Consider the following 24,655-nt stretch of genomic DNA (forward strand, 5'->3'; position numbering starts at 1 on the left):
AGATAGATTAGATTAAGTCCAATGTTTTAAATTTGGTTTTATTTTTTACTATTTCTGAACAGTTGAATGCAAATAAATACATCTGAATTTGATTTAGAAATCAAAAGAAAACCATCAACTTAGTTTCTGAAAAGTATATCCAGTTTAACTACAATACTGTTTCCATAGGTGAATAGAGGTTAATTGAGCATAGGCACTTGAATGTTCTTGAAATGCAAGCACATACTCATCAAAATGTTATAGTCCAGTGTAACACTTAACAACAAAGTGCCTTGAGTCATTACAGTCAGTTAGGACAGTTCACATATAGCAATGAAAGGGAACTAAATCTGAGGTAAAATAACAAAGACCCAAAGCTTTAGGTGGTCAAAGATTTAAGCACAGAAGTGAGATATAACAGAACAGTCTGAACTGCGGCACCTTCTTTTTTTTTTTTTGTCTTATTTGCTGGAAATTGTTTGATCGTCTTGCATAATACCCATTCATTTGCAAGTATCTCAGCAAATGTTCCATGAACAAAATAATACAATTCAGATTTTAAAACGTTTTGATAAAGTTTCCAGTACTATAAACTTCGTTTAGAGTGTGAATAGGAGCTGCCACATTTTGTTGTGTTTGAGAATTCTGCTAACCAGTTCTGTGGTCTGTCTATAGATGCAGGAGTTGGAGCTGAGAGTCACTGAGGCAGACCAGCGTGCAGAGAAGGCTGAGAAACAGGTAGGCTTCCTAGAACCACAGGACCTGGGTTTTGTTTTGGACCATTTTCATTTTGTGGGATTCCTCCAACAGAGGCCAAGCTGTTCCAAGTACTGAATTATTGTGTTTTTTTTTTTTCTTTTTGTTTGTTTTTTCTAAATATGGTGAGTTATTTTTAGTTACTTGTAGTGTAATTTTAACAGGGCGGGAGCGAACTTACAAACAAGTGCACAGGAAGCGCTTAACCACTATACAAAGAGCCAGGCTTGTCTGCATGTGTCTTTTTATAGCGCTTTAAACCTCATCTCACCAGTTAGAATCCATAACAGCAGTGCATCCATCACAGAAACCAACTTTTTATTCATGGATAAAAACAGTTTATAAGGGTGTACAACTTTTAAATATCCGCACATTTTGCAGACATGTAATGAGATAGTTACATTTAAAGTGATGTGTATTGGATTTTTTTGTGTTTTACGTGATCCCCTTTAAAAACCATTGCAGTGCATAGAAATAAGAACACGTACAGTAGCTGCAGTGCTAACTACAAATCTACATTATCTGTGTATCTGTCTGCTTGTATATATCATTGGTAAATTTGGTATTTGTTTTTCACAAATACAAAGTCAGTAGACTAATGCATAAAAGAAAACAATGAAATGTTTTATTAAATTAAAAGGCAGTGACACAAGTCTAAACCGAGTAAATGAATACCTATTCTGATGTTGACATTGCTCCACAGTTAGCATACACACAGTCTCAAATGAAGCAGAACAAAAAAATTAGTATAATTTCACAGAGCGTTTGGTAGCCATTTGGTGATTTTTGTACTTAACATGATTAGTAGATATCTTCAAAGCCGATGCTTCCGGACTTTACTGTTATAGTTTACACAATTCAGTTTGGAGATGGTGTAAATTAGAATTGGGGAAATTAGAAAGATAATTCCCTGTTATGTGAAACTTAGATTTGTGCTATAACCAGCTGTCTGTCTTAATGAATGAATGTGTGTGTCTACTTAACAATCAAACTGGGAAATGCTTGGTTATTCTAATGAAACATCAAAGCTAAACTTTCTAATTGGATTCTAGCAGAAATATAAAAAGGCTTGTGTGTGTTTTAATTGCAGGTTTTACTCTGAAACTGCTATCCAGATTGTAAATGAGGCCTCTTTCGCAATGGGTAAATTTCCTGGTTAAATGAATTATGACCTCTTTTGCACTGAGCAATAGAGGATACACCAGGAAAAGTATATAGATAGGGTTTCTATTTATCGTTTTTTATTAATTAGGTTTTTCGGTGCTTATTTTGATCCATTTTCGAATTTTATGTAAATCCATTTTTTTTTTTCCCCTCAATATGCTTGGCTGTTTTTTTCCTGTCCACAATAATAGTAGTTACTCGACAGAACTTGCACACTTAGTTGTACCTTCTTTCCTTGCTGTCTTCCACAACAAAATCATTATGGTCACGGGCACATTCTTCTGGGGTTTTTCTGTGTCTAGGCATTACAGCACAATTTGCAAATCTGTTTTAAATTCTCACTGTAATATTTAAGTCCCATGAACAAGCCTTCTACTGTAATTGCAATCTTGTTTTTAAGTCTTCCAAGCGAGAAATAGAAATGTAAAATTTGCTCCCACTGGGGGTGGGATTGTTTATCCTTATGAGTGGAATAATTGCTCATGGATTATTTTCTTTATGTAACAAAATATGTTTAAACTTATATTTAAAAGACGAATTCAGAGATTTATTTTCTTTAGCTCAAGCTCCGCGTCTGCTTAGCAACACAGCTTAATTTAGAACAGTAAGATTTGCCCGGCCATTCTGTTGTTGGATTTGAATGAATGCAAAATAGATTAAAAAATGAGATCCTCTTAAAAAAAAAATAATAATAATTCACTCCATACCACTGAATATAAAAAGTTTATTAAGTTCTGTAATTCTCAAAGCTTGCTGTATAAATGTGGTTACAGCAGCAAAGTGTAGCATAGCACACTTTATCTGGGCTATATCCACTTTTCATTAGATCCCTATAATAACGTTGTTGTTACAGTAGCATTGCTGTTAAAGCACAGTCTAGCAGGTACACTTTGCTGATCCTTCAATTTTGAATCACAAAGTGGTAATTAGTAGAGCAGCTGCCGTAATCCAACAAGAAAAGACAGACAACAAAGTACGGGTGAAATGGTTTCTGTTTTATTTGTAATCCAAATGGTCTGATGACCCAACAGTAAATAATAGGAGGACTAGCAATACACAGGATGTGTATTGCACAGGGAATAATTGTGGGTTGCAGTCCCGTAAACAATAAGAAACAATAGTCCAGTACAAGCTCACACAAGATACAAACACCGTCACCAGTCCAAAGTGCGTGCTGTAGTGCTCGCTGTGAAGTACAATTTATCCGTGATACAATGTGCAGGGTTGTCTGTGTTTAGTGCTGGCCGTGGGTGATAGCTCCAGATTGTGTTAGCCGTCTATTCTTAATAAACAAATAAACAGTATGTTTTAGACAGATAGACAGACAGACAGACAAAACACTCATGGTAATAATCATAGTATCGGTCCTTTCGGTTCTTCGCATAACCACAAAAGGAACAGATCACCTCACTATGTCCCCTTTATATACTGTCAGCCATGACCCCTTTGTTAACTAGCGCATCCGCTCCTCCAATCTACGGATGCCACACCGTCAACCTTCTGGGTCAATGATTTAGTATACCGTAGCTCAGTCCCCTTTTTAGATGGCCAACTTCTGCCTAACCTTAGGAATGAACTGTCGGGCAGTCCAGTCCAGGGTACTCTGTTCCTTTTACTCTGCACCCTCACAGGTCGGGAAGGAGATCTAACACCAAGAATCATTCGATCTCTCACAAGCAGTTACACAGCAGTCATCATGCTGCTTGTTTTTATAGGTTCATGTAATGGAAGACAAACTGAAGTCGGCGAACGTGCAGCCCAGTGAATCGGAGAACTCCTTGTTCAGGCGGTACCAAGAGCTGTCCAGTCAGGCACAAGAAAAGGAGGAGATGATTCAGAGGCTGGAGATGCAGTTGGAAAAGCAGGTATTAGCATAGATAGCATCTACATGTGTAATAATGATTGCTATACTGGGAACCTTATTGGCCGAGAAAATATGTGAGGTTTATAATAATTGTCAATAATCTTTTAGGACGAAACCTCTGTTATCAACAAGTGTTAATAAACTTTTTTTTTTTAAATGTACATTGTGCTTATTTATTTTACAACATAGGTGATTTATGTGCACCGTTAACAATGGGTTAAGATCTACTGAGTTTGTGCAAAGTTGTGAATCGTTGTACAAGTGAGGGTGGGAGCATAACAACTAATTTAAAAGGGGAAAATCTGGAAAATTACCATGATTTATTTTGCCTTAGAACCATCTGAGAGCACAGGAAGCAAAAATCATTGAAGAAAAAGCAGCAAAAATAAAGGAATGGGTGACCTTAAAACTACGAGAGGTAAGGCAGCTTCACTGGGTGCAAAACCGCAATTCACACCTGAAGCTCTGCTTAAGTCAAAAAAACAAAGCCAAATGTTATGTGTCAAGTCAAAAAATTATTTGAAACTAAGTTTTGGTGAGGCAGAGAGATATACAAGCATTTTGTGATTTATATATATATATATATATATATATATATATATATATATATATATATATATATATATATATATATCTATATATATAAAGCTATTATGTATATCATTATGAAAATTAAAGCCTTTTTTAATGGAGTATTTCCTCATGGTGGAGGAGAGAGACTTCTGCTTTCATCTGTTTTTTGAGTGCGTTAAACTACTAATACAACAAAGTGGTATTGTTAAACTGTAGAGGAGACCAATCCTGTATTTTATAGGTATTACAGTTTTAATCATTTTATTAAATCAGGAATGCTTTAAGAATATTAATTTGCTCTTGTCAATCCCATTTATTTACAGTACTTTTTTTTTTTTTTTTTAGCTTGAAATTGAAAACCACCAGCTAAAGCTTTCCAACTTGAAGCAGTCTGAACAGATCCAGGTTCTGCAGGACAAAATTAAAGGTAAATCACACTCCTTTAATTACTGTAGTATATTAGAAGGACATCTTAAGCTGTTTTGGTTGTCACATTTGACTGGAAGATAAAGCTTTTGTGATGTTTCTCTTCAGTGCTGCTGGAAGGTGACAATCCACATGACAATCCAGCTGGGGTCACAGTCCTCTCCAGTCTGGTCTACTCACCTGGCAGCCCCACAGCTGTTGAGGAGGGCAGGTGGCAGCATTCATCACATTTTTTGCCATCACCAACTTTAAACATCCAAGGTACTAAAAGGTTTATGGCTTGTAGGATTGTCTTGTTCCCTCACATGAAAGGAGTTGCTGGTGAAATGTCTCATTGACTTTTGACTTTTGATAATATAATTTGATATAAAACAATCAACATTTTGTGTCAGGATTTGTTAGGAAGTAAACTGAAATTTTATGTAACGTTCTAGCTGTGATGAAGCTTGTTTTGTTTGTTTGGTACACAGATTTGAAGAAAAAGGGGGCAGAAGTGTGTGACTCTCGACAGAGCTGCCCTACTTCACCTCTCGTCCCGGAGGGCTCTTCAACCCATGAAAACCATGACCCCCTCTCTAAGTCTCCATGTTCTGTGAGAAAGCAGACCAACCCAGCTGCCATGGTCACAGCAGAAAATGAAGTTCTGATCAAGGCCAGAGATGTCCAAGCATCAAGCCCTGGATTACCGAAGTCTGGTTCTTGCAGCCCTCGGGCCTCCCTTGAGTTAGTCGCAAAGGGTTTTGGACCAGAGTTGCCAGAAAGTTTGATCCCAGAGGTGCAGCAGCAGTTGGAGGTTGTTTGGGATGCCCACAACTCCCCAGAGAAGAGATGTGTGAACCGATGCTTTGAGCGTGGCAATTCCTCTGATGAACTGAACAGCAAGTTTCGTTTGCAGCGCCTCCACTGCTCTTCATCACCCAGCGAGGCTAACATGCCAAGCCCCATTGTCATCCCGGCCCTCTCCCCTAAACAGTCTATCTCTTCCCTGCAGCTCGGTTTCTCCTCAGCTGCTCCCTCTGGGACCAGCATGACCTTGCCAAAGGTGAGGACACCACTCACACCCAGGGACAGCATCCAGCTGACCAAAAAGCACTATAGCCAGCCACAGCCGGGGGCTGACCACCTACATCGTATCAATGTCAGCATTGACATTAGCTCCTTCAAGCCAATTGCCCTTCCCCCACTGTGCACCCTAGACGTGGAGGAGACTGACATCGACGAGGTTCCTGATAAAATGGACATGGATAATTGTGAGGAGGGACTGAGGGAGGAAAGGATCTCCTTCATCCCACTCCCAGAGGAGCTGGAATTCTTTGATGCGGACGTCAAGCCGCCCACTCCTCCTCTGCACAGGTTCCCATCTTGGGTGAGTTCTTGAATAGTTTACTCAGCCAAGCCTAAGGAGTAAAAAATGTTTACACAGCACTGACCATCATTTATAAGTTTTAATCATGTATTTATATGTTTTATGCAGTGGTGCGGCACTTCCAGTCCTGGTATTTGTTTCAGACGCATTTCTTATATATTAAATTTAACCAAATATATCCCTAACAAGGCCAAAAAGCGCATTCTGCTATAAAGTTCTTGAGTGTGGGTTGTTTCAACTTTTAAACGGATTACATTAATTTCCTAGATTCCTGTTTTATTAATAAGCATATTTTACAGTAGGCTGGACTCATACGCTATCAAATAGTAAGCAAAATAACTGATGCAATTTTCTTTGTATAAAAATAACCATGGACAATTTTCTTGTGTTTGTGGGATTAGGTTATAATTGGGGATAACGTTAGTGTAGCCTTGGATTTGGTAACGCCTATGTTTGTGTGTAGATAGAGATGTGCAGAGAGCTTTGAGAAACAATTGCAGTATCCCCTTCAAATCTCATTTTTAAATAGTTGATGGATAACTTCAGCTTTACCTTGGATTCACTGTGGAGTCATGCCGATCAAACAATAATTAGTAATCAGTTGTGTAACAGTATATTTGGATTATATGATGTATGTTAATAAAAAGATTGGGTATCTCTGCACCTTCAGGAAAGTCGGATCTATGCTGTTGCAAAGTCTGGGATGAGGCTGTCTGAGGTGGCTTTCGGGACAGGATCTCCCAGTAGAGGTAAGGAAATACATGACACTTCTTGGGTTCTTTTGGACCCTACACTGTAAGTTAGCACGTATGTAGGGTGTCTCTTCTTGTATAAGAGCTTTCATCTCGTGCAGTGTGAGTTCTGGCTACTCAAACTCCGAAATGACTCTCATACTATAAGAGACACCCTACACATGTTGTATTAACTTTATTATATATCACACAGGTTGAATATTTAGTGGGTGAGACTATTTGTGAAAAGCATAAGTGCTTTTCTATTTGCAATTTCGGTAATATTTTCTTCAGAGAAACTAGTCAAGTTCATAAAAATGTAAAGAAAGAGTGAAGTTAATAGGATGATCTATTTTACAAAAGGTACCAGTTTTGTGTTTTGTTTTGATTTTTGAACATTGGCTATAGCTGCTTCAACGAAAAACTAAACAACAAAAACTGCGAGAGAGGTATGTTATACAATAATGTTACGCTTAAACAGCGTACATTACCAAAAATACCAATTGTCTTTATTTCGGCTTTTATTTGATAGCTGCTTATGCTTGCTGGGCAGGTACAGTACTGTGTTCGTATGCATGTGTGTATGTGCTATGAAGTCTGCATTAGCAGACTCTTAAGTGGCATACTTCCATGCGTTTTGACACCTGTTTTTATTTCGGTGTTTTTGAAGTCTGACCACTCCAGGGGATATTTCCTCTTGGCAGTGGTGTCGATTTACACTCTTGTCTCTGGTTGCTTTTCCTAGCCTGTAGCTTCTATATCCTAGAAGAGTGAGGCCTATTGACGTTTCCCACTTCAGCTGGAGGTCACCACCTGAACAAGTGTGACCAGTTCTAAGCTGATTTCCCATTAGCGTGCTTTAGAGGAATAAAAGGGGGAAACAGCATTTTAATCTTGTGACAGATGACATCTGGTTGTTTTATAATGTAGTCAATTCAGAATACTGTTGTACAATGTTAACATTTTCCATCATAAAATATCACTAACCATGGTTATCACCCAGTCAGATAGATAGTTTTACACTAATAAACTGTGTTCCAAAGCACTTGGACATGCAAGACAATCCTGTTTTATGGGTCCGTATTGCACTCGTTTAATAATAAACTCATAAACAATATCAATTTCGATGTGGAACAGCCAAGGTCAAAGCCATTCAACTATATACTGTATGTGTTCCTGTCTGTCATGAAGGCTACTTCTACAACTGAAACACAAGACGTTTCTCAGTCTGTAATGTTGTTGTAGCTGTTGATGTGATACTATGTTAATGTGAAACTAATAAATGGATATTTCTGCAGTTTCCAATTTGCCACTGTATCCAGCCGCAGGCCCCTTCACCCACCTCATTTACAAGAACATCACCGTGCCTGTGTACACCACACTCAAAGGGGTAAGAAACCTTGGATCAGTAGGTGTAAGAGCATTAAGATGTCATTGATGAATTCTACCCAGAATAGGTAGGTTGTTGTTGCAGAGATGGCTGCAGGGGTGACGTCAGACCAGGGAAATGAAACAATAACACAGAACGTACGGGACAAACTGAGGTGCAAGGGCTCACAGCTTTTTATTAATTAAACAAAAACAAACAGTTGAACAAAACAGAAAATAAAGGGCACACTGGCTAAAGTAAACACTAACAAATCTTTTATACAAACGAGTACCTTGGTTCGCTTACTGGTAGCATTCTCGCTCTTAACTCCTCTAACACTTCTCCAGACATAGGATTTCTCTTTTGCTTTTATAATTTGTGGCTGGAGCCAAATTATCCAATAATTAACAATGTTATAATTAGGGCTCCAGCCTCATTCTCACATTTGTTTTGGCAGGGAGGGATTTAACCCCCTCCCTTCCGATCCAAACTAAACAATACTATGTAGCGGATTATGTTTGTCTTCCTGCATATAAACAAATAAATAATAATAATAATGTACATACATACATAAATTAATATATACAAGGGGTGGGCACCCTGTCACAGTTGCTCATATATGGGTTGCTATGTAGTGAATGACAGGTAAGAGTTTATTTTGTTAGTCTTTGTTCTATAGGCTCTTCCAGGGTAATGGTGTGTAAGAAAAAAAAAACCTTCCCTTCCTTTCCACTGGAATATTCTTTGCTTTGGTTGGTTTTATCTACTGGTTTGTCACTGTCTTCTGCCTTGTCACTGTTCCCACTCCTTCCAGTATATCTACCTTCATGCCGGTATTCGTATGATCTGCCTCTTAAGCAGATTGCCAAGGCCTTGCTGCCTGTTTGAGTTATTATACCTCCAGCATCACCTACTACAGTATTTTGTCCCCCTCCCATTCATTAGGGTGTTTTGTCATTTGGACCAGGTTGTCATATGTGGTTTTTTTGGGTTTTTATGCCATGTTTACTAATTTCCAGAAGGCGACTCAGATCAGCAACATCCCCTTCCCAGACGAGTCCTCGGGATCTGAGGATGACACCAGCTCTCTGGCCAGCCTCCGTACCTCCATCCTTGGACCCGAAACAAAGAAGAGCAGCACGCCGGGCAGCCCACGGGCCACCAAGAGAGGTGAGTGGCGCCATCAAGTGGTTTTAGAGGGTGAACCCTGATGAACGCAATAACTGAACCTTAGAAATCTCCAAGCTGAGTTGTTTTTAATTAAAATAAATAAATGCATTTACAGTCTGTTTTCTTATTTAAAAAAAATAGCTCCATATGATCATTTATTTATTTTTGGTATGTGTTAAATTTATAATGTGATAAACTGCAGAAATACATTGTCCGTTAGCAATAGAAAAGACTAATAGCTGCTTGAAGTCCATCCCTGAAGTGTGGACATGTTCATGATATCCAGTCAAGGTGCTACATTGGATTATGTAAAAGGTTAAAATCTACTGTACAAATGCAGTATAGAAAATGTGAATATTCTTACGTCAAGAATCTTTAGCAAAAATGTGGTTCTTGTCTGGCTATTGCTACAGGGCTGTTCATATAAATACTCTCAAAATGCAGTTACAGTTAAAAGAAAGTTCAATGATAAAACAGATCATCCAAGGAAGAATCATTAACATTTAAACCGAGATCTTCCTTGTTTTTTGTCTGTAACCATGCAGGGGTGTCCATGTCCTCGGTGAGCTCGGAGAGTGACTATGCTATCCCCCCAGATGCATATTCTTTCGACAGCAATTACTCTGAACCAGAACACAAACTGCTGCGGACTTCCACCTACTCCTGCGAGAGTAACACTGCCGTGAGTTGCCAAGCTCCTATGACTGATTAGCCAAGTCAGTATGGGTTTAATGTCTTTGACTATTTCTTTTGACTTGGTTCCTAAATGTTTTAACTTTATTTATTGCAGGAGCCCCTGGAGAAATCTGGGTACTTGTTAAAAATGGGTAGCCAGGTAAAAGCATGGAAACGGCGCTGGTTCATTCTGAGGAATGGAGAAATCTTGTACTACAAATCCCCAGTAAGTTGCCATCATCGGCAAGTAACTAGACCTTTACTTTAAATTTACACCTGCCAGGATTTGTCTGTTTGTAACCTGCTTCAGGATATATATATATATATATATATATATATATATATATATATATATATATATATATATAAAACTTAACTGTTAGTTTGCTGTATCATAACAGGCACAAAAAACCATTAATGTTTTTGGAGAGCTATACAAACTATCCATTGGTGCTTTTTAATCCCATTGATTTTTACAGTGGTGGCCTTAACTCCCTAACCATAAGTATATTTGCAGGTACGTACTGTATGGTGATACACAAAGAAACTACTATACAGAGACTGTGTTTTTTAATTTATTTGCTTCTTACGCACAGTCGCAGGGGGAGTAATGTAGCAAACCGCTCTGCTGCTGATTGCTTTATCCTAGCACTCTGTACCACATTTGTGTTTTTTTGGTTTGTTTGTGTTCCAGAGTGATGTCATCCGCAAGCCCCAGGGGCAGATTGAGCTCAGTTCATCCTGTCGTATCGCTCGTGGTGAAGGTGCACAAACCTTCCAGGTGAGGGTGCATTCCAGAACAATTTAACACAAATGCTTCATACACATCCATAACTAACCATGTACAACAGATAAAATAAACTGTAACACTGTAACAAGGGACTTCAAGCATTATAAATCATTCATGGTAAAGCACTTGACAGTTTTTTGTTTTTAGGCTATAACAATACATGAATACAATGCTATTAATAAACATAAAACAACCTGAATGTTTCACTGGTAATCCGTAATAGAAATTATATTAAATAATTAAAATATTAAATAATTATATATGTATTTTCTTATATATCAATTAATCTTTAAAAGAAATTGCCACCTGAATGAATACAATAGTACTAACTTAATTCAGTTTAATCTCTTAATTGAGTTCCCACTTTGAATTCACAAGTTTAAAACAAAAATCCGTAAGTCCCGCTGTGTCTGTTCTTTTCCCTTAATCCCTCTTTATCCTTGCGCAGCTCATTACAGAAAAGAAGACTTATTACCTGACAGCTGACTCCCCCAACATTCTGGAAGAGTGGATCCGCGTTCTGCAAAACATCCTCAAGGTGCAGGCCGCCAGCCTCGTTGTCACAGAGACCACCGCCAAGCCCACCATCAGAGGCTGGCTCACCAAAGTAATATCAAGATTCTTGTTAAATGTTGGTTGTGGTGTTTTTTTTTTTTTTTTTTTTTTTTTTTTTTAAACTAGTTTTTTTTTTCTCTGCTGTTTCTTTTCATCTTTCTTACCAAAGGAAAAACTTTTTGTTTGTTTGTTACATTCGTACATTTGCTCATAGATATGTGAATTGCATCTAATGCTGCAGCACCTGGTCTGATACTCAGCTGTTGCTAAGTGATTTGTTTTGGTAGGAATTGCTTTTAAACTTGTAAAAATTCCTAGTCCTCGCAACACATGCCTAGCGCTTCAACTCCAAAAACCATACATCAGTAGAAGAGAGTTAGCTTTCAGATTTGAGCAAGGTCTTGAGGGAGCCAGCGAAGTGCAAGTGATGTGTCCATGACAGCTGACTGACGGGAACTATTCATAGTGAAATATCTCAGGGAAACACTGAGGAGGTTGGATGGAAAGTGAAAGCCCAGATGTGGAGAGTGTTTATTATCCCCCACTGGGTATGGGTAAAGGAGGTGTCTGCCTGTCATATGTTCTGTATCCATGTATGTGTGTCACACTTGCACATATATTGCATGAGGATAATGTTGACCTACTCTGTTGTGATAATATTGTCTGTAAATATGTTTTTACAGTGTGACAGGGATTGTTGATAAATGATAGTGGTGATTTTTTTGATGATTTTAAGTGACCGCAGTGCCTTTATTGGTAAAGCTAATTGTACAAGGTGCGGTATTTCCGTTCTCTCTCTCTCAGGTCAAACACGGCCACTCCAAACTGGTTTGGTGTTCTTTAATTGGGAACGTGTTCTACTATTACCGCAACCAGGATGACAAGGTAAGACGCTCATTCTTTTATCATCTCTGCTCAATGTGTGGGATTGTGATTGTTATGTATACATCATTGTATTACAATGTTTCTGTTGTAGACATGTTTTTAGAAGACCCCTGTGAAATACTGAGAAGCTTTACAGAAATTGCATAACAATGAAATGGTTGCACAAACCAACAAAACACTTTAAGATCTTGTCATTCACAGTGAGCTGTGGTTATCTGCTGTTATGGCTATATTTATGTGTGCTGTACAGTATGTGTGCCTATGCTTGTACAGCTGGGTGAGTGTGTTTTTTGACCACTTATAAATTGCTTCTGAAATTCTGTGAAAATTCCAACACATTTTAGCCTTTGTACAGTTATATAAAATAAAATAGAAATCTACAAATTAGGGAAAATAATAAAAAAAAAAAAACGCAGTAACCGAATACATTTTTGCTCAGTTTGCATGAGATGGCAATAAGAGACTCCCTATACACAGTATACTGACAAAGGTTCTAGGTGTCTTCATGGTAACCGCCTTCATGTTCTGCTGTATGTAAGGATCATGTAAGTGTTCCAGTACTTCATGCTCGTCTCTGCCTGCCCCGCTGCAGTTCCCACTGGGTCAGCTGCGTGTGCACGAGGCGAGGGTGCAGGAGGTGGACCGCTCCTGTGACTCGGATGAGGACTATGAGGCGGGAGGGAGGGGCTTCCTGTCCTCCCACTGCACCCTGGTTGTCTACCCCAAGGAGCAAAGCCCCACCTACCTGCTTATCGGGACCAAACAGGAGAAGGTAAGGTTGCTTGGCAACCATCCTTCATGGAAAACACTATGCGATTTTTAATATCCTGCAAAGTGGCTTTAAAAATAAGTAAGATTACAAACTTTTTTTTTATTTTTTAATGTGCATCATTTGTTCAAATCTATTCCCCTTGAGAGGGGGTGATTTTTCCATTTCCAAGAGGGTAGTCTTCTGTTTTGATATTTTATAAAATCGAAATGGTGATCAGTTCCTTTGCTCTTAGGGATAGAAAGATTCTTAATGAAAAAGCAATTTTAAATCTGTTTTGCTTACATTTTTAGTAAGATAGAAATTAACCTAGGAAACATTTAATTTATTCATGGTTTAATTTATTTGTTTGTTTTTTGTCAGAACCATGAAATATAAAATACGAAAGCTATTATAAAACAAAAGGCTGAGCTCTGTTTTTATAAAAGTTGATTGTTAATTAATGGAGCTGTTTCCACCTCATCAAAATATTTATACTTTTATCCCCGGCGATGGGTATATACTGATAAAGTATCTCCCACTTTAACAAATATACTGCTTATTCAGCTGTGGTGAAAGTTGGTCTTTACCACAATTTTTTTTGTGAAATTATGGAACATAAGGTCTGTCTTAACATTTGAGATGTCACAGCAGTCAAAAAATCTATATTTTTATGTTTTCAATATATCTGTACTAAATGATATCAGTAGTTGAATGTGATTGAAGTTGGTTGTAAAGTGTTATGACATGCCTCCTCTCTGCCCCCAAGGACACATGGTTGTACCACCTGACTGTGGCAGCTGGCAGTAGTGGCGGATCTAAAGTGGGCACAGAATACGAGCAACTGATTGACAAACTGTTGGACCAGGAAGGGGATCCAGGTAAGTGCGTCTATTGATAGGCAACTACAGTAGTGCCTTCATTAGGGATAGATTTTGAGAATACCTACTGGTATAGGTGGCATTCCCTTGCAGTGACATACTGGCAAAAACAAATGCATTACGCCACTCTGTGTAACTGGAAGCAATGGCTGGTTCCCATTTTGAGTGAAATTCTGTTTTTACACATGTGCATACTTCATTGTCAGATTTAGCTTTCAGTTCATGGTTGTTTATGTACATGTATGAACCATCTTCATTTCCAAGTACCTACCTTATTGGTGTCTTATATTCCCTTTTTTTAATGGCAGGGATGTACAGTATAAAATACAATTGTGAATATTACTTGTATATATGGCTATTTTGAGTACTCAATCTATACAAATATCCAAGATCCTCACCCTCAATAATGATTTAAGTGTAAAATATAGTAATAATCATTTTCAAAATAAGTCACTAAAACTAGTAAATTGCTTCTACTCACAGGTTCCCCCTTGTGGACTCATCTCATGCTATGCTACAGTAAAGATGGACTCCTCTCTCCCCTCACCACTCTGCCTTCACAGGCTCTGCAGACTGAGGCACTCAAGCTCTTCAAGGTCATTCCTTCAGAACAGTGAAAACAAAACCTATATTTAATGGAACAGGCTATTTTGAAAGTAATATGCGCAAACTGAAAGCTTTCTTGAACCTATTGTAGTATGGTACTAGATGTCATTTTTTTTTTTTTTTGGTTAAATGTTTGCTATAACTGCACATCCGATTTGTGGAATTATTTCATTAGCTTTCCCAAATGTAAATTTAGATTTACCCTTTAGTTCATACAGGAATTTTAACTTGGATCACTCCCCACAGTGATAATGTATAGTTGCGATAAATCATATCTGAATTAAAATGTTGAAACTTCCCTGTTAAGTTGGAGAAATATCAGGCTGTACAAACACATCATTTTTAGATCCACTAACAGTGCGGGCCTCTGGCGATGAGGTAGTGTCTGACAGCTTGTTGGTCATAAAGCCTTGCAACATGGATTTAGATAAGAAAACTGAGGCCTTGTTCTCTGCCTGAAGCAGACTTGCTGGCAGACTCCATAAGGACTGAGGGACCATGAACCTGCCCTACAAACTGGGGAAGAGATATCATTCACAGACAGCACTGACTACCTGCCAGACACTAGCAGATTTAAACTGCTTGTGTCAATTGACTATATGGATTGTGCCTGTTTTGAAATGCTAGCACTACTTAATGTTCCCTGTATTTATGTTCTATTAACATAACAATGTAACTTTTCTCTTCCTGCATTAAACCAATGCAGGTCTTTGGTACATACAAATAGAGGAGGCAGCAATGGAGTATTATGAACAGTGCTCATCCTAGAGTGGGTTATTGCAATTAGTGGTCTGGCTAAAAGAACACCCCTCGAGAAGCAAGCAAAGTGTTCTCTAAGACAGAGTTGACCACCGGACAGAATATGCCAAGGCCAGTCATGATATGAATCAATAAATAAAAATGTATTTATGCAAGTGCATCAACATACAAAATGAACAAAATAAGTGTGAGAAAAGCAACAAGCAAGTGTAATGTTAAACTAAAATAATAAATGAATTTGAGTTTGAGTTATCAGGTTACAAAACTGTACCGTATCAGTTCTGTATCGGTTAGTAACTAATCACTATTCTTGCCAAAAAGGTGTTCTGTGAAGCGAAGTTCCTGTTCCTTTAGGCGGAGCATTTGCAAAGAGAAAAATCCATTTCACCACAAGGTTGTTCCCTAAGCTGAAGTGTTATCTTAAGAGGTGTGCCTATACGCAGAGACTACAGTATAACAAGGAAAGTACAATGTCAAAAAAGCTATAAAAATTTATAAAGTTATAGATATTGTTGAAAATGTAGCTGACTTACTACAACTTGTCAGAAATCGAGATGAAATTGGCAAATTTTATATAACCACGAAACAACTCAGCTTCTTCTGTTTAGTTTAGGGCATACTGACATCTGCTGGAAATAAGTGGTAAACAACTACACTGAAGCTCACTCTTTACAGTGTTTTTTGATTGGGCCCTTGCCAATGGGCAAAAAATGAATGGTCACACTTTAAAATAAGTGACTTTTCATGATGAATGATCTTGGTGTGAAGAATGATTTATTATTGATGCAATTTATTTGTACCAAAACCACTGTGTCATAGGTATGCGTATCATGCAGTATATGGGATCTGTTTGGACAGGCATTTTAAAACCTGTTTTTGGACTTTTTTTTCCTTCACAGTCGTGCCAGCTTTTCATCAATGTCCTGGTTGAGTCTTCATCCATCGACTACCACATGTCTCTGGCCCAGAATGCTTTGCAGGTGTGCCTAACCCACCCTGAGCTACAGAACGAGATCTACTGTCAGCTGATTAAACAAACCTGCTGCAGACAACCACACAACTACTCCCTCATCCAGGTAAGAGACATTCACTGTGAGGAGTCCAACAATTGTGGCAGTGAATTCAAACGGTACCCTTTGTAACCTAGCCCCTACATACTTTCTACCTTTTTTTTAGGTCATTTTTATGTATTTTTTTAATATAAAAAGTATAAATACTATTTGGGTTCTGCATTTATCAATTACAAAGAGTGCCTGTTAACCTCTGAATTAATGTTGGACCATACCAAGCAGCAACAAGTTATTATGCGAGGAGGGAAAACATCTTGAAGACTGTTGCACAAAATGCTCAGAATAAGAAAATAGTTTGATTTGATAAAGGGCCGTACTTGAATGCAGTGTGTTTTTTTTATTTATGTATTTATTTTGTTCAGTGCTGGCAGCTGCTGTCCTTGTGTGTCACCCTCTTCCTGCCTCAGCATCGCTTCCTCTGGTACTTGAAGGTGTACCTGCAGCGGCACGGAGACCCCAGGTAAAGGAGATTGGCTTGTACATCTGAAACGGTCGTAGAGAGCAGAGAATGTAGGGAAGCATCTCCAACGCCCTCTCTAAACTTTCTCTTCTCTGTGTTAGAAATGAAGTTGGCAAGTACATCATTTACTGTCAGAGATCAGTGGAGCGCACGCTTCAGAATGGAGACCGGGAGGCTAAACCATCCCGCATGGAGATCATGTCTATCCTGCTGCGGAACCCCTACCACCACTCCCTGCCATTCAGCATCCCTGTGCACTTCATGAACGGGACCTACCAGGTACGACGATGGGGGGTCAGTGTACACCAGGATCGGGAGAGTCGAGAGTTCAAGAAACCAGAAACTAACAAAAAATACGTGACTATACTAAATGAATAGAATACATCTCGGTATTTCTGCAAAACATAGGGGAGTGGAAACATAACTAATGGGTACCGCTTAATAACTTGGTGACCTAATCTCTATTATACTATGGTATAATTTATAAATGCACATTATAATTCTAATGTTTACAATTACAAAATGTTATGTATATGTTTGACACAGGTGTGAATATGGAACTTGTGTACCTGTGTTGACTTTCCATTCTAGTTTCACTTTTGTCTCTATATAATATGGTTTATAGGTAACTGTAGTTTAGTTGATTTAAATGAATGTATTCATGAAATATATTGGGTTTCAATGAAGGATCCTAGGACATTCTGTCGTAGTGTATAGCCCCATGTGTTTAAGTTATTAAAGTAGAACTCTCCCTGGCATTATATTCAGGGTAATTTTAGAAAGGAAGTTTACTACATCAACACACCATATCATTTTCAGACAAAACTACATTATTTTAACTAAATACAAGAGCCTTGCAAGCCCTGTTGGTGTTTTCTAAACTACACTGTTTAACAAAGAACTCTATTTTATTTGCTCAGTTGCATAAACCCCAGTGTTTCCTCCAGATGTTGTAACTGTTAACAGCAGGTTTGTGTGTTCTAGGTGGTAGGCTTTGATGGCTCCACGACGGTGGATGAATTCTTAAACACACTGAACCAGGAAACCGGAATGAGGAAGCCTGTGCTTTCAGGATTTGCTCTTTTCACAGACGATCCTTCGGGGAAGGATTTGGAGCACTGCCTGCAGGCAAATGTCAAGGTGAGACAATAGGTTGTGGAGCATGTTGGACTACAGTAACTGATCTGATCAAAATACATTCTTAAACAGTAAAACAGTGTTATCTGGGGCAGTGAGCACTATCTGGTAGGTAATATCCTGGTCATCCTGAGCTAAAGGTAATGCCAACTGCGGCGAGTAAAATGTGTTTTGGGGGGGTTCTTGTTTTTTATAATGGTTTGCCATTTTCCTTTTGTATAGATTTGTGACGTTATTTCAAAATGGGAACAGTCTTTAAAAGAACTACATCCTGGGAAGTATGAAGGGACCAGAATTGTTCGCCTGACTTACAAGAGCAGGTAAAACTTTCTAGATCATTTTATGTGTTTTTTTTTTTAAAACATTTTTCTCAGGTTAGCTGAAAAGATACACAGGATAAGCTATTCTTCACAGCCCGCTTGTTATAATAGCTAGACTGAAGGAGCTGCTTATTTTAGTTCATGTGGTTGACCTAGCTTTTGAGTTTCCACAGTAGCGCTGGTTCAAAATGACATATCTGTTCCAAAGAATCTCTCTTGGTAACTGTTTGTTTGGTTCTTGGTTCATTCTTGATTGACCTTCCAAGTGGTAATATATTTCAAGTGTCACAGATCAGTTCGGAGCTGTGTGTACATTATTGCAGCTACCAACTTTAGTTGTGCACTTTTTCAAGCAGCTAGCTCTAATTCTGAGTGTTTCTCCTTCTCTCTTCCCCTCAGGATGTGCTTCAGAGCACAAGCAAAGAGGGAGACGGAGAGAGAGCGCCTCCTGCTGGCGTATCAGATCAATGATGATGTGGTGCATGGGAGGTTTCCCGTCAATAAAGAGTTGGCATTGGAAGTCGCAGCCCTGATGGCACAGGTGTGTGCTTCCAGCCCTATTCTAAATAGGAAAACCATGTAAACGCCTATAAATATCCATAACAGTGGGTGTTGTGGCTTAGTAATTGGGAATGTCATGTTAATAGCTTGACAGTATTAATTGGATTTTATAAACACAACAATTACACAAACAATCCAATTAGTTTGTGAGTTTCTGTGCTAGGCAGTAATGAACACTATAGATAGTGTGAACCAAGAAAAAAGTGTGTGCGACTAAGAACAGTGTTTGCTGTGTAGGTGGAGTACGGAGATTTAGACCGGCCGATTCCTTCCAGCCCCGGCGGGACGTCACAGGCCAAGATGCAGCTGCTTCTCCTGCAGGCCCTGGAAAAGTTCTATCCAAAACGCTACAAGCAAGACTCCACCCCTGAGCAACTCCGGTATGCCAGTCCTGACAGAGACCTTAATTCAGGTTTTTCAAAGATGTAACAATCTTATGAAAAATTAACATAAAAATAGAAGATCAGTATATATTTTTTTGTTGTTTTTAATTAAGAGGGACTCAAGTCTGCCCTGGAGTGACCACTATCTTAGGTGTTGAAGGAGCAATTCAAACTCCATGCTATAATTTATACCTCCACATTAAAATGAAAGAAAATGTTCTTACCATGTTCCTGGTTTATAATAATAAAAAGGCACGTTTTTTGTGTTTTTTATACAGCTTTTGAAAGATTTTTAACACTTAGCCATTTCTTTGGCAGACGGCTTGCTGACAGGGTTGCGACTAAATGGATGGTATTGCGTGGTTGCAGTGCAGCGGAGTGTGTGCGCATTTATTTGACAGTTGCACGCAAGTGGTCTTTATTTGGAGCCAAACTCTTCACTGTGAAGGTAGTATACATACATACATGTTTTCAATAAATAGTGGTATAGATTGGTTTGGTTTTGAACTAGATTTTCATTAGCTGTTCGCAATACATAAGCTAGAACTGAAGTGTTATGTCTGTGCTCTTGTCTCTGCAGCCAGTCCCCCCTTCCCCCCTGGAGCAGACTCTGACATGGCTGGCTGTCGGAGAGGATGGAGTCAGTGTGCTGGAATACAACACAATGGTGCGTCCCTTTTTCACATTGGGTATTTGGCATTTGGGTTTCGACAGTGGTACTTATTACTTATTTATTAGTGAATGCTTCCTAAATAATAGTAAAATGTTGTTTTGTCTCAGCGCCTGGTGATGACGTACCCTTATCAGTCAGTGATGACATTTGGTGGTTGCTGTGATGATTTCATGATTGTGGTCAGCCAGCCTAAGGACACGAGCTCTGGAAAGCGAACTGTTGAAAAACTGGTCTTTGCTATGGCGAAACCTAAGGTGTGTTTTTTGTCCCTTAACTTTCATTATGATATTTGCAATCGCTCTTATTTGGTTGTTATTGCAGTATCTCAAATACTGTGTTATGGTGTAAGTAGCTATGGAGTAGCTGTTCAGTTCTAGTTGCCTTCCTTAGACGTATCCAACATAGGCTTGATCATCCAGCGTAAAAGCCAGCACCATCTAATTTGGATCAACTTTCCTTTTCTTTTGGCAAGACCTGCAGCACACTTGTTGAGATGTACTTCTATAAAGACACTTCTGCTGATCTAGCCTCTGAAAATGAAATGCTATTTAATGTTGAGATTTACACAGAGGAAACAAAGGTCCAGCATAACTTTTTGGTGTTATCCTTCAAGGGAATTTATTAAATACATAATATGGTATATTAATCTTATGGGTTGCTTGTTACTAGTTTTGTAACACTATCAGACACATTTGTGTCGCTGTGGGGCTGTATGTTACATACTAACAGGCTTTTATTTTTTGACAGATTCTTGAGATAACTCTACTGATCGCCAGCTACATCAACTACTGGACCAACAACCTCCTCTTGTCTTGCCCACACTCTCCCAGCCCCGGCTCCCACCTCGGCACCATGTCTGAGAAGAAGCTCTGGGACATAGATAGCAGGCACTTCCCATCTATGACCCGCACCACCAAGGGACCCACTCTGCTCTAAGATGAATGAGCAAGTGCTGTAGACTTGTGGCTGGAAATGGCAAAGGTTGTTAAGGTAAAACTGTCAGAAAGTTCATCTAATGCCTTCATCTGTGTCAAGTTTCAACTTCACTCAATGGGATCTTGATGAATCACCACTAAATTAAACTTGAGAACCAAGGGAACTCAAATGATCAATTTTACAAACTAATTTCTCCTTCTGGATTCTACTGTTTCACTGACAACCGTAATCTTAGTACAGCTGAAGTAGCACAATGAAAATCTAACTGATTGACAACATTTGCTGTCAAAAATGCATAAGCCTTCAATAGAGGCAACCGACACTAGAAAATAAATTGAAATTACTAGCTAAAGGATTAAGAGACAGGCAGCAAGCCCATTCCCACCACTGAGTGGTAAAGGACATTGAGTGGAGCAAAAAGGGGCAAACATCTCTTTAAACCCTGAGTCATACACAGTGAATTGGTGTTTGTCGTATTGAAGGGCGTCTGACGTGGATTGTTTCCATAAATTCAGTTTAGTTGTAGTTTCTTGGGTAACCTTTGGAGTATGCAGATAGATTACTAATTGAGTCTTCACTGGTATTGACTATAGAGGGCACTCATATGCAATTGTTTTTCATGGTAGCATGTCAATGTCATCATAAACCCTTCAGAATACTGTACATTGACTTAGTTGCCCACTTGGGTAGCGTTTAACAGCATCGGACCAAATTAGACAAATTAACCATGCATTGGTTATGCCTTTTTTCTTTTCCTTTTTTTTTAATTTAGCATGTTCCTCTTTCCTTGCAATCTTATGTCACACTGAATGGATTCTGGTACCAGGAATATAAATACTTGAACACAGTAAACGAGTAACAGAATTAGTAAAGTAAATTAGATTAATGGACCATGCTTAAGTAGCAGTTATCCTCATCAGAACTGTTGATTTGGAAGATGAAGTTAAAACCTTATGAAAGATTCATAAACGTGACCATAAATTTGTATTTAGTTTGAAAATCTGTGGTGTACCTGTCATGTAAAGCCCTTTTCACTCTGGCACTCCTACCGGGGTCCTGGCTAACCACAATCCCGCATAGTGTGAAACCACATACCTGGGTCGGGTTAACCAGGGTCCCAGTGACCCACCTCAGGTGACACGCTTTGACCCGGGTTGAGCAAGACAAAATGCTTAATGGTCGTTCGTGAGCCGACGCAGTTACGAACAGCCACGCCTGCATGAAAGTTTCTCTTCCACAAGGAACGTTTCTGTTTATTCTGTTTTTAGCCATATTTTTGTTGGTTATGACACACTGAGCCAGATTGCAGTAGGGATGAAGAAACTTTTTCTCTAATCAACGCTTGGGCATGCACTCCAATCCAGAGAAGCATGAATGGAAGTTTCTATAACTAGCTGCTTCCTGGTTCTTCGATATGCACATTTTATAACACTTTTTTTTTTTTTTTGTAATTGGTAAATGTAATTGGTGCAATCAAATGAATTGGTCAAAAACACTGATTTGCTGTGCAGCCCTTCATACACGCTTCTCAGGGCCTTGTATATTGCACAACTAATGCAGACCTAATCTACAGCTCCGGGGGCCCATTCAGAAACCACTGCCTCTAATCCATTGTCTTAGGGCTTAACACAACTGGCAGTACTGAGTTGTTGGTGAAACTTAATAGTCTAAATTCCATAGTATGTAATTAGGTATCATTAAAAGTAAACCGTTGCTATGGAAACCTGCTGTGCAGTGTGCCCACTTCAAGTGGTCCCAAAAAGGCCGGCTTCCTTGTGATCTACTGATTTGCTGATGTTAGGGTTTCTAAGGTGGTGTTATTACCAAGAAAGCTTACAAATGTGCACTGCAACACATGAAAGAGACATGTCATGCCGTCAACATAGTATTGTGATGCTTAAAATGTCAATTTTGCTGCTTTCAGTATCCTCTAGTCCCTTATCAGAATATACTGCCATATCCTGTAAACCTAGTAGAAGCAGAGTTTTTGTGCCCTTTGGGTTTAATTTGTGCCATAAGGACAAAAAATATTTTAACCCTAATGAATTGAAGAACTGGAAAATACTTTTATTAAGTGTTATTCACAGACTTGGCATGCAAGATGCAGTATGTCCACATGTGCCTCCTATACAAAAAAAAAAAAAGTATTTTGCAAGTAATAAGTAAATAATTTCTTTTGGTGTGCATGTATCTCGTACCTTATTGATCATCATACAGTTAATATTGTGTTGTTCAACCAAGGGCTACCATGTGTGCTTTCTAAATACTATTTGTGAAAAATACTTGAATCTTGTTTGAATCAAACCACTGTCTTTTTTGTAAAATGGCGAGGAACCTTATTTATGTATGTTTTGAGGTGCGTTTTAAGAAAACCTAGATCATAGTTTATATTTTAGTTAATTTAATAATTTTAAGGAATTAAGTTTTTTGTTGACACTTCTGGAGGAACTGGATTTTATATCAGTTTTAGAATGTTAATAATAAAAAAAGACTGAAAATGCTGTATCTTGTTCGGTAAAATAATGTATGAAAGTGTGGGATTCAATTGATGTGGTTCATGCAAAGTGAGATAATGTGATTTTAAATAAATTAAAGTTCACAATTTGCTTTCTGGCTTATTTGTGTGAAAGTGTTTTCATTTTCAATTTTTGGAATATAAACTTTTTTTTATATTAAAATATATATATATTATATATATATATTATATATATATCTATATATATATATATATATATATATATATATATATATATATATAACTGTAAGTTTCATTAAGGGCTGTACCAATGGCCTGGCAGATGCTGCATTTTCCGTTGGTGGACTTTCCGTCATAAATGTTAAGCAAACACACATTTTATTTAAATTTAAATAAATAAATGTATCTGATACAATTCTGTGTTAAATAAAGCCCTTTACATGCTGTACTTTCATGCTCACTTCACCTGGAGAATGAAACTGTCCACGCCACTTCACTTCACTGCCTTCTTTCCTGTCCCTACTAACCAGCTGGGAAATGAAAGTATAATTGCCTATCAGAATGTAAGGCAAACAAACAGTTTGCTTTAATCTACTGAAAGTGAAAACATATGTTTCCTCCATAGAAACTACTCAGTGTAGAAATGAAACATGTTACATATTTTTTGTTTAACGTGATTATGTAAAAGGGAGTTATCTTTAAAACAAAAGCACAATGATGTAATGGAAGTTTATTGGAAATACACAATATTCTGTGTAGCTGTATAATACACTTTAGGTGCAGGTCGAATAACTGTGTGCACAGTAGGTTATAAAAAGTAAATTCATTTTAAAGAAAGTATTAAAGCATTAAAAGAAATCCTTTAGTACAAAGATTGCTCTTAACTGTACAGTGACACATTGCATTATTTATATTTTGACATGCTAACACCCAGAATGATGTTGACAATATGAATGCCGAAATACTGTAGAAAGCATTTGCACATTGTTCTCCTCTAATGTCAGTCATGTTTCCCAGGTAACGTGTATATAACTGTATATAAAGACAAACTCTGACCTGTCTCACACAACGCAGAGGAAAAGTTCACAAGAAGTACACAAGAAGGCAAATGCCACATATTGCAGTTAACCTTGACAACAGCAGGCCTGTTAATTTCTCCAGGGGAAAAACAAACACAGGTGCATGACTAATAAGTTGCTGAAGTATTATTCTAGCAACCAGGGTAGTACCCTGTTTAGGTAGGGAAAGAACCCTGATTTGCTAGTGTGTTTTGGTGTTTCCCTTTTGTAAAACTAAATCGTTTTACATATTGTAGTACTTTTAAAGACTAGCTTCAGCTTGC

General features: G+C 38.3%; 1 protein-coding gene across 2 annotated transcripts in view; it reads left to right on the forward strand.

The window, feature by feature from the left end:
- The window catches only part of LOC121330296 (pleckstrin homology domain-containing family H member 1-like), a 49,407-nt gene extending 25,964 nt beyond the window's left edge, over positions 1–23,443 (forward strand). For both annotated transcript variants that reach the window (XM_041276703.1, XM_041276704.1), the window contains 28 exons: positions 655–717; positions 3,615–3,764; positions 4,098–4,181; positions 4,682–4,763; positions 4,871–5,023; positions 5,233–6,128; positions 6,799–6,877; positions 8,158–8,249; positions 9,248–9,398; positions 9,944–10,080; positions 10,189–10,299; positions 10,768–10,854; positions 11,312–11,470; positions 12,223–12,303; positions 12,896–13,075; positions 13,821–13,932; positions 14,416–14,528; positions 16,197–16,373; positions 16,730–16,827; positions 16,929–17,106; positions 17,812–17,967; positions 18,187–18,284; positions 18,684–18,825; positions 19,083–19,225; positions 19,547–19,676; positions 19,809–19,895; positions 20,009–20,155; positions 20,649–23,443. In XM_041276703.1, the coding sequence (XP_041132637.1) occupies positions 655–717; positions 3,615–3,764; positions 4,098–4,181; positions 4,682–4,763; positions 4,871–5,023; positions 5,233–6,128; positions 6,799–6,877; positions 8,158–8,249; positions 9,248–9,398; positions 9,944–10,080; positions 10,189–10,299; positions 10,768–10,854; positions 11,312–11,470; positions 12,223–12,303; positions 12,896–13,075; positions 13,821–13,932; positions 14,416–14,528; positions 16,197–16,373; positions 16,730–16,827; positions 16,929–17,106; positions 17,812–17,967; positions 18,187–18,284; positions 18,684–18,825; positions 19,083–19,225; positions 19,547–19,676; positions 19,809–19,895; positions 20,009–20,155; positions 20,649–20,837 (4,275 nt within the window). In that variant the 3' untranslated portion in view covers positions 20,838–23,443. The remainder of the gene's footprint in view (positions 1–654; positions 718–3,614; positions 3,765–4,097; positions 4,182–4,681; positions 4,764–4,870; positions 5,024–5,232; positions 6,129–6,798; positions 6,878–8,157; positions 8,250–9,247; positions 9,399–9,943; positions 10,081–10,188; positions 10,300–10,767; positions 10,855–11,311; positions 11,471–12,222; positions 12,304–12,895; positions 13,076–13,820; positions 13,933–14,415; positions 14,529–16,196; positions 16,374–16,729; positions 16,828–16,928; positions 17,107–17,811; positions 17,968–18,186; positions 18,285–18,683; positions 18,826–19,082; positions 19,226–19,546; positions 19,677–19,808; positions 19,896–20,008; positions 20,156–20,648) is intronic.
- Positions 23,444–24,655: the final 1,212 nt, after the last annotated feature.

Source organism: Polyodon spathula, chromosome 17, assembly GCF_017654505.1.
Source record: "Polyodon spathula isolate WHYD16114869_AA chromosome 17, ASM1765450v1, whole genome shotgun sequence".
Classification (NCBI taxonomy): domain Eukaryota; kingdom Metazoa; phylum Chordata; class Actinopteri; order Acipenseriformes; family Polyodontidae; genus Polyodon; species Polyodon spathula.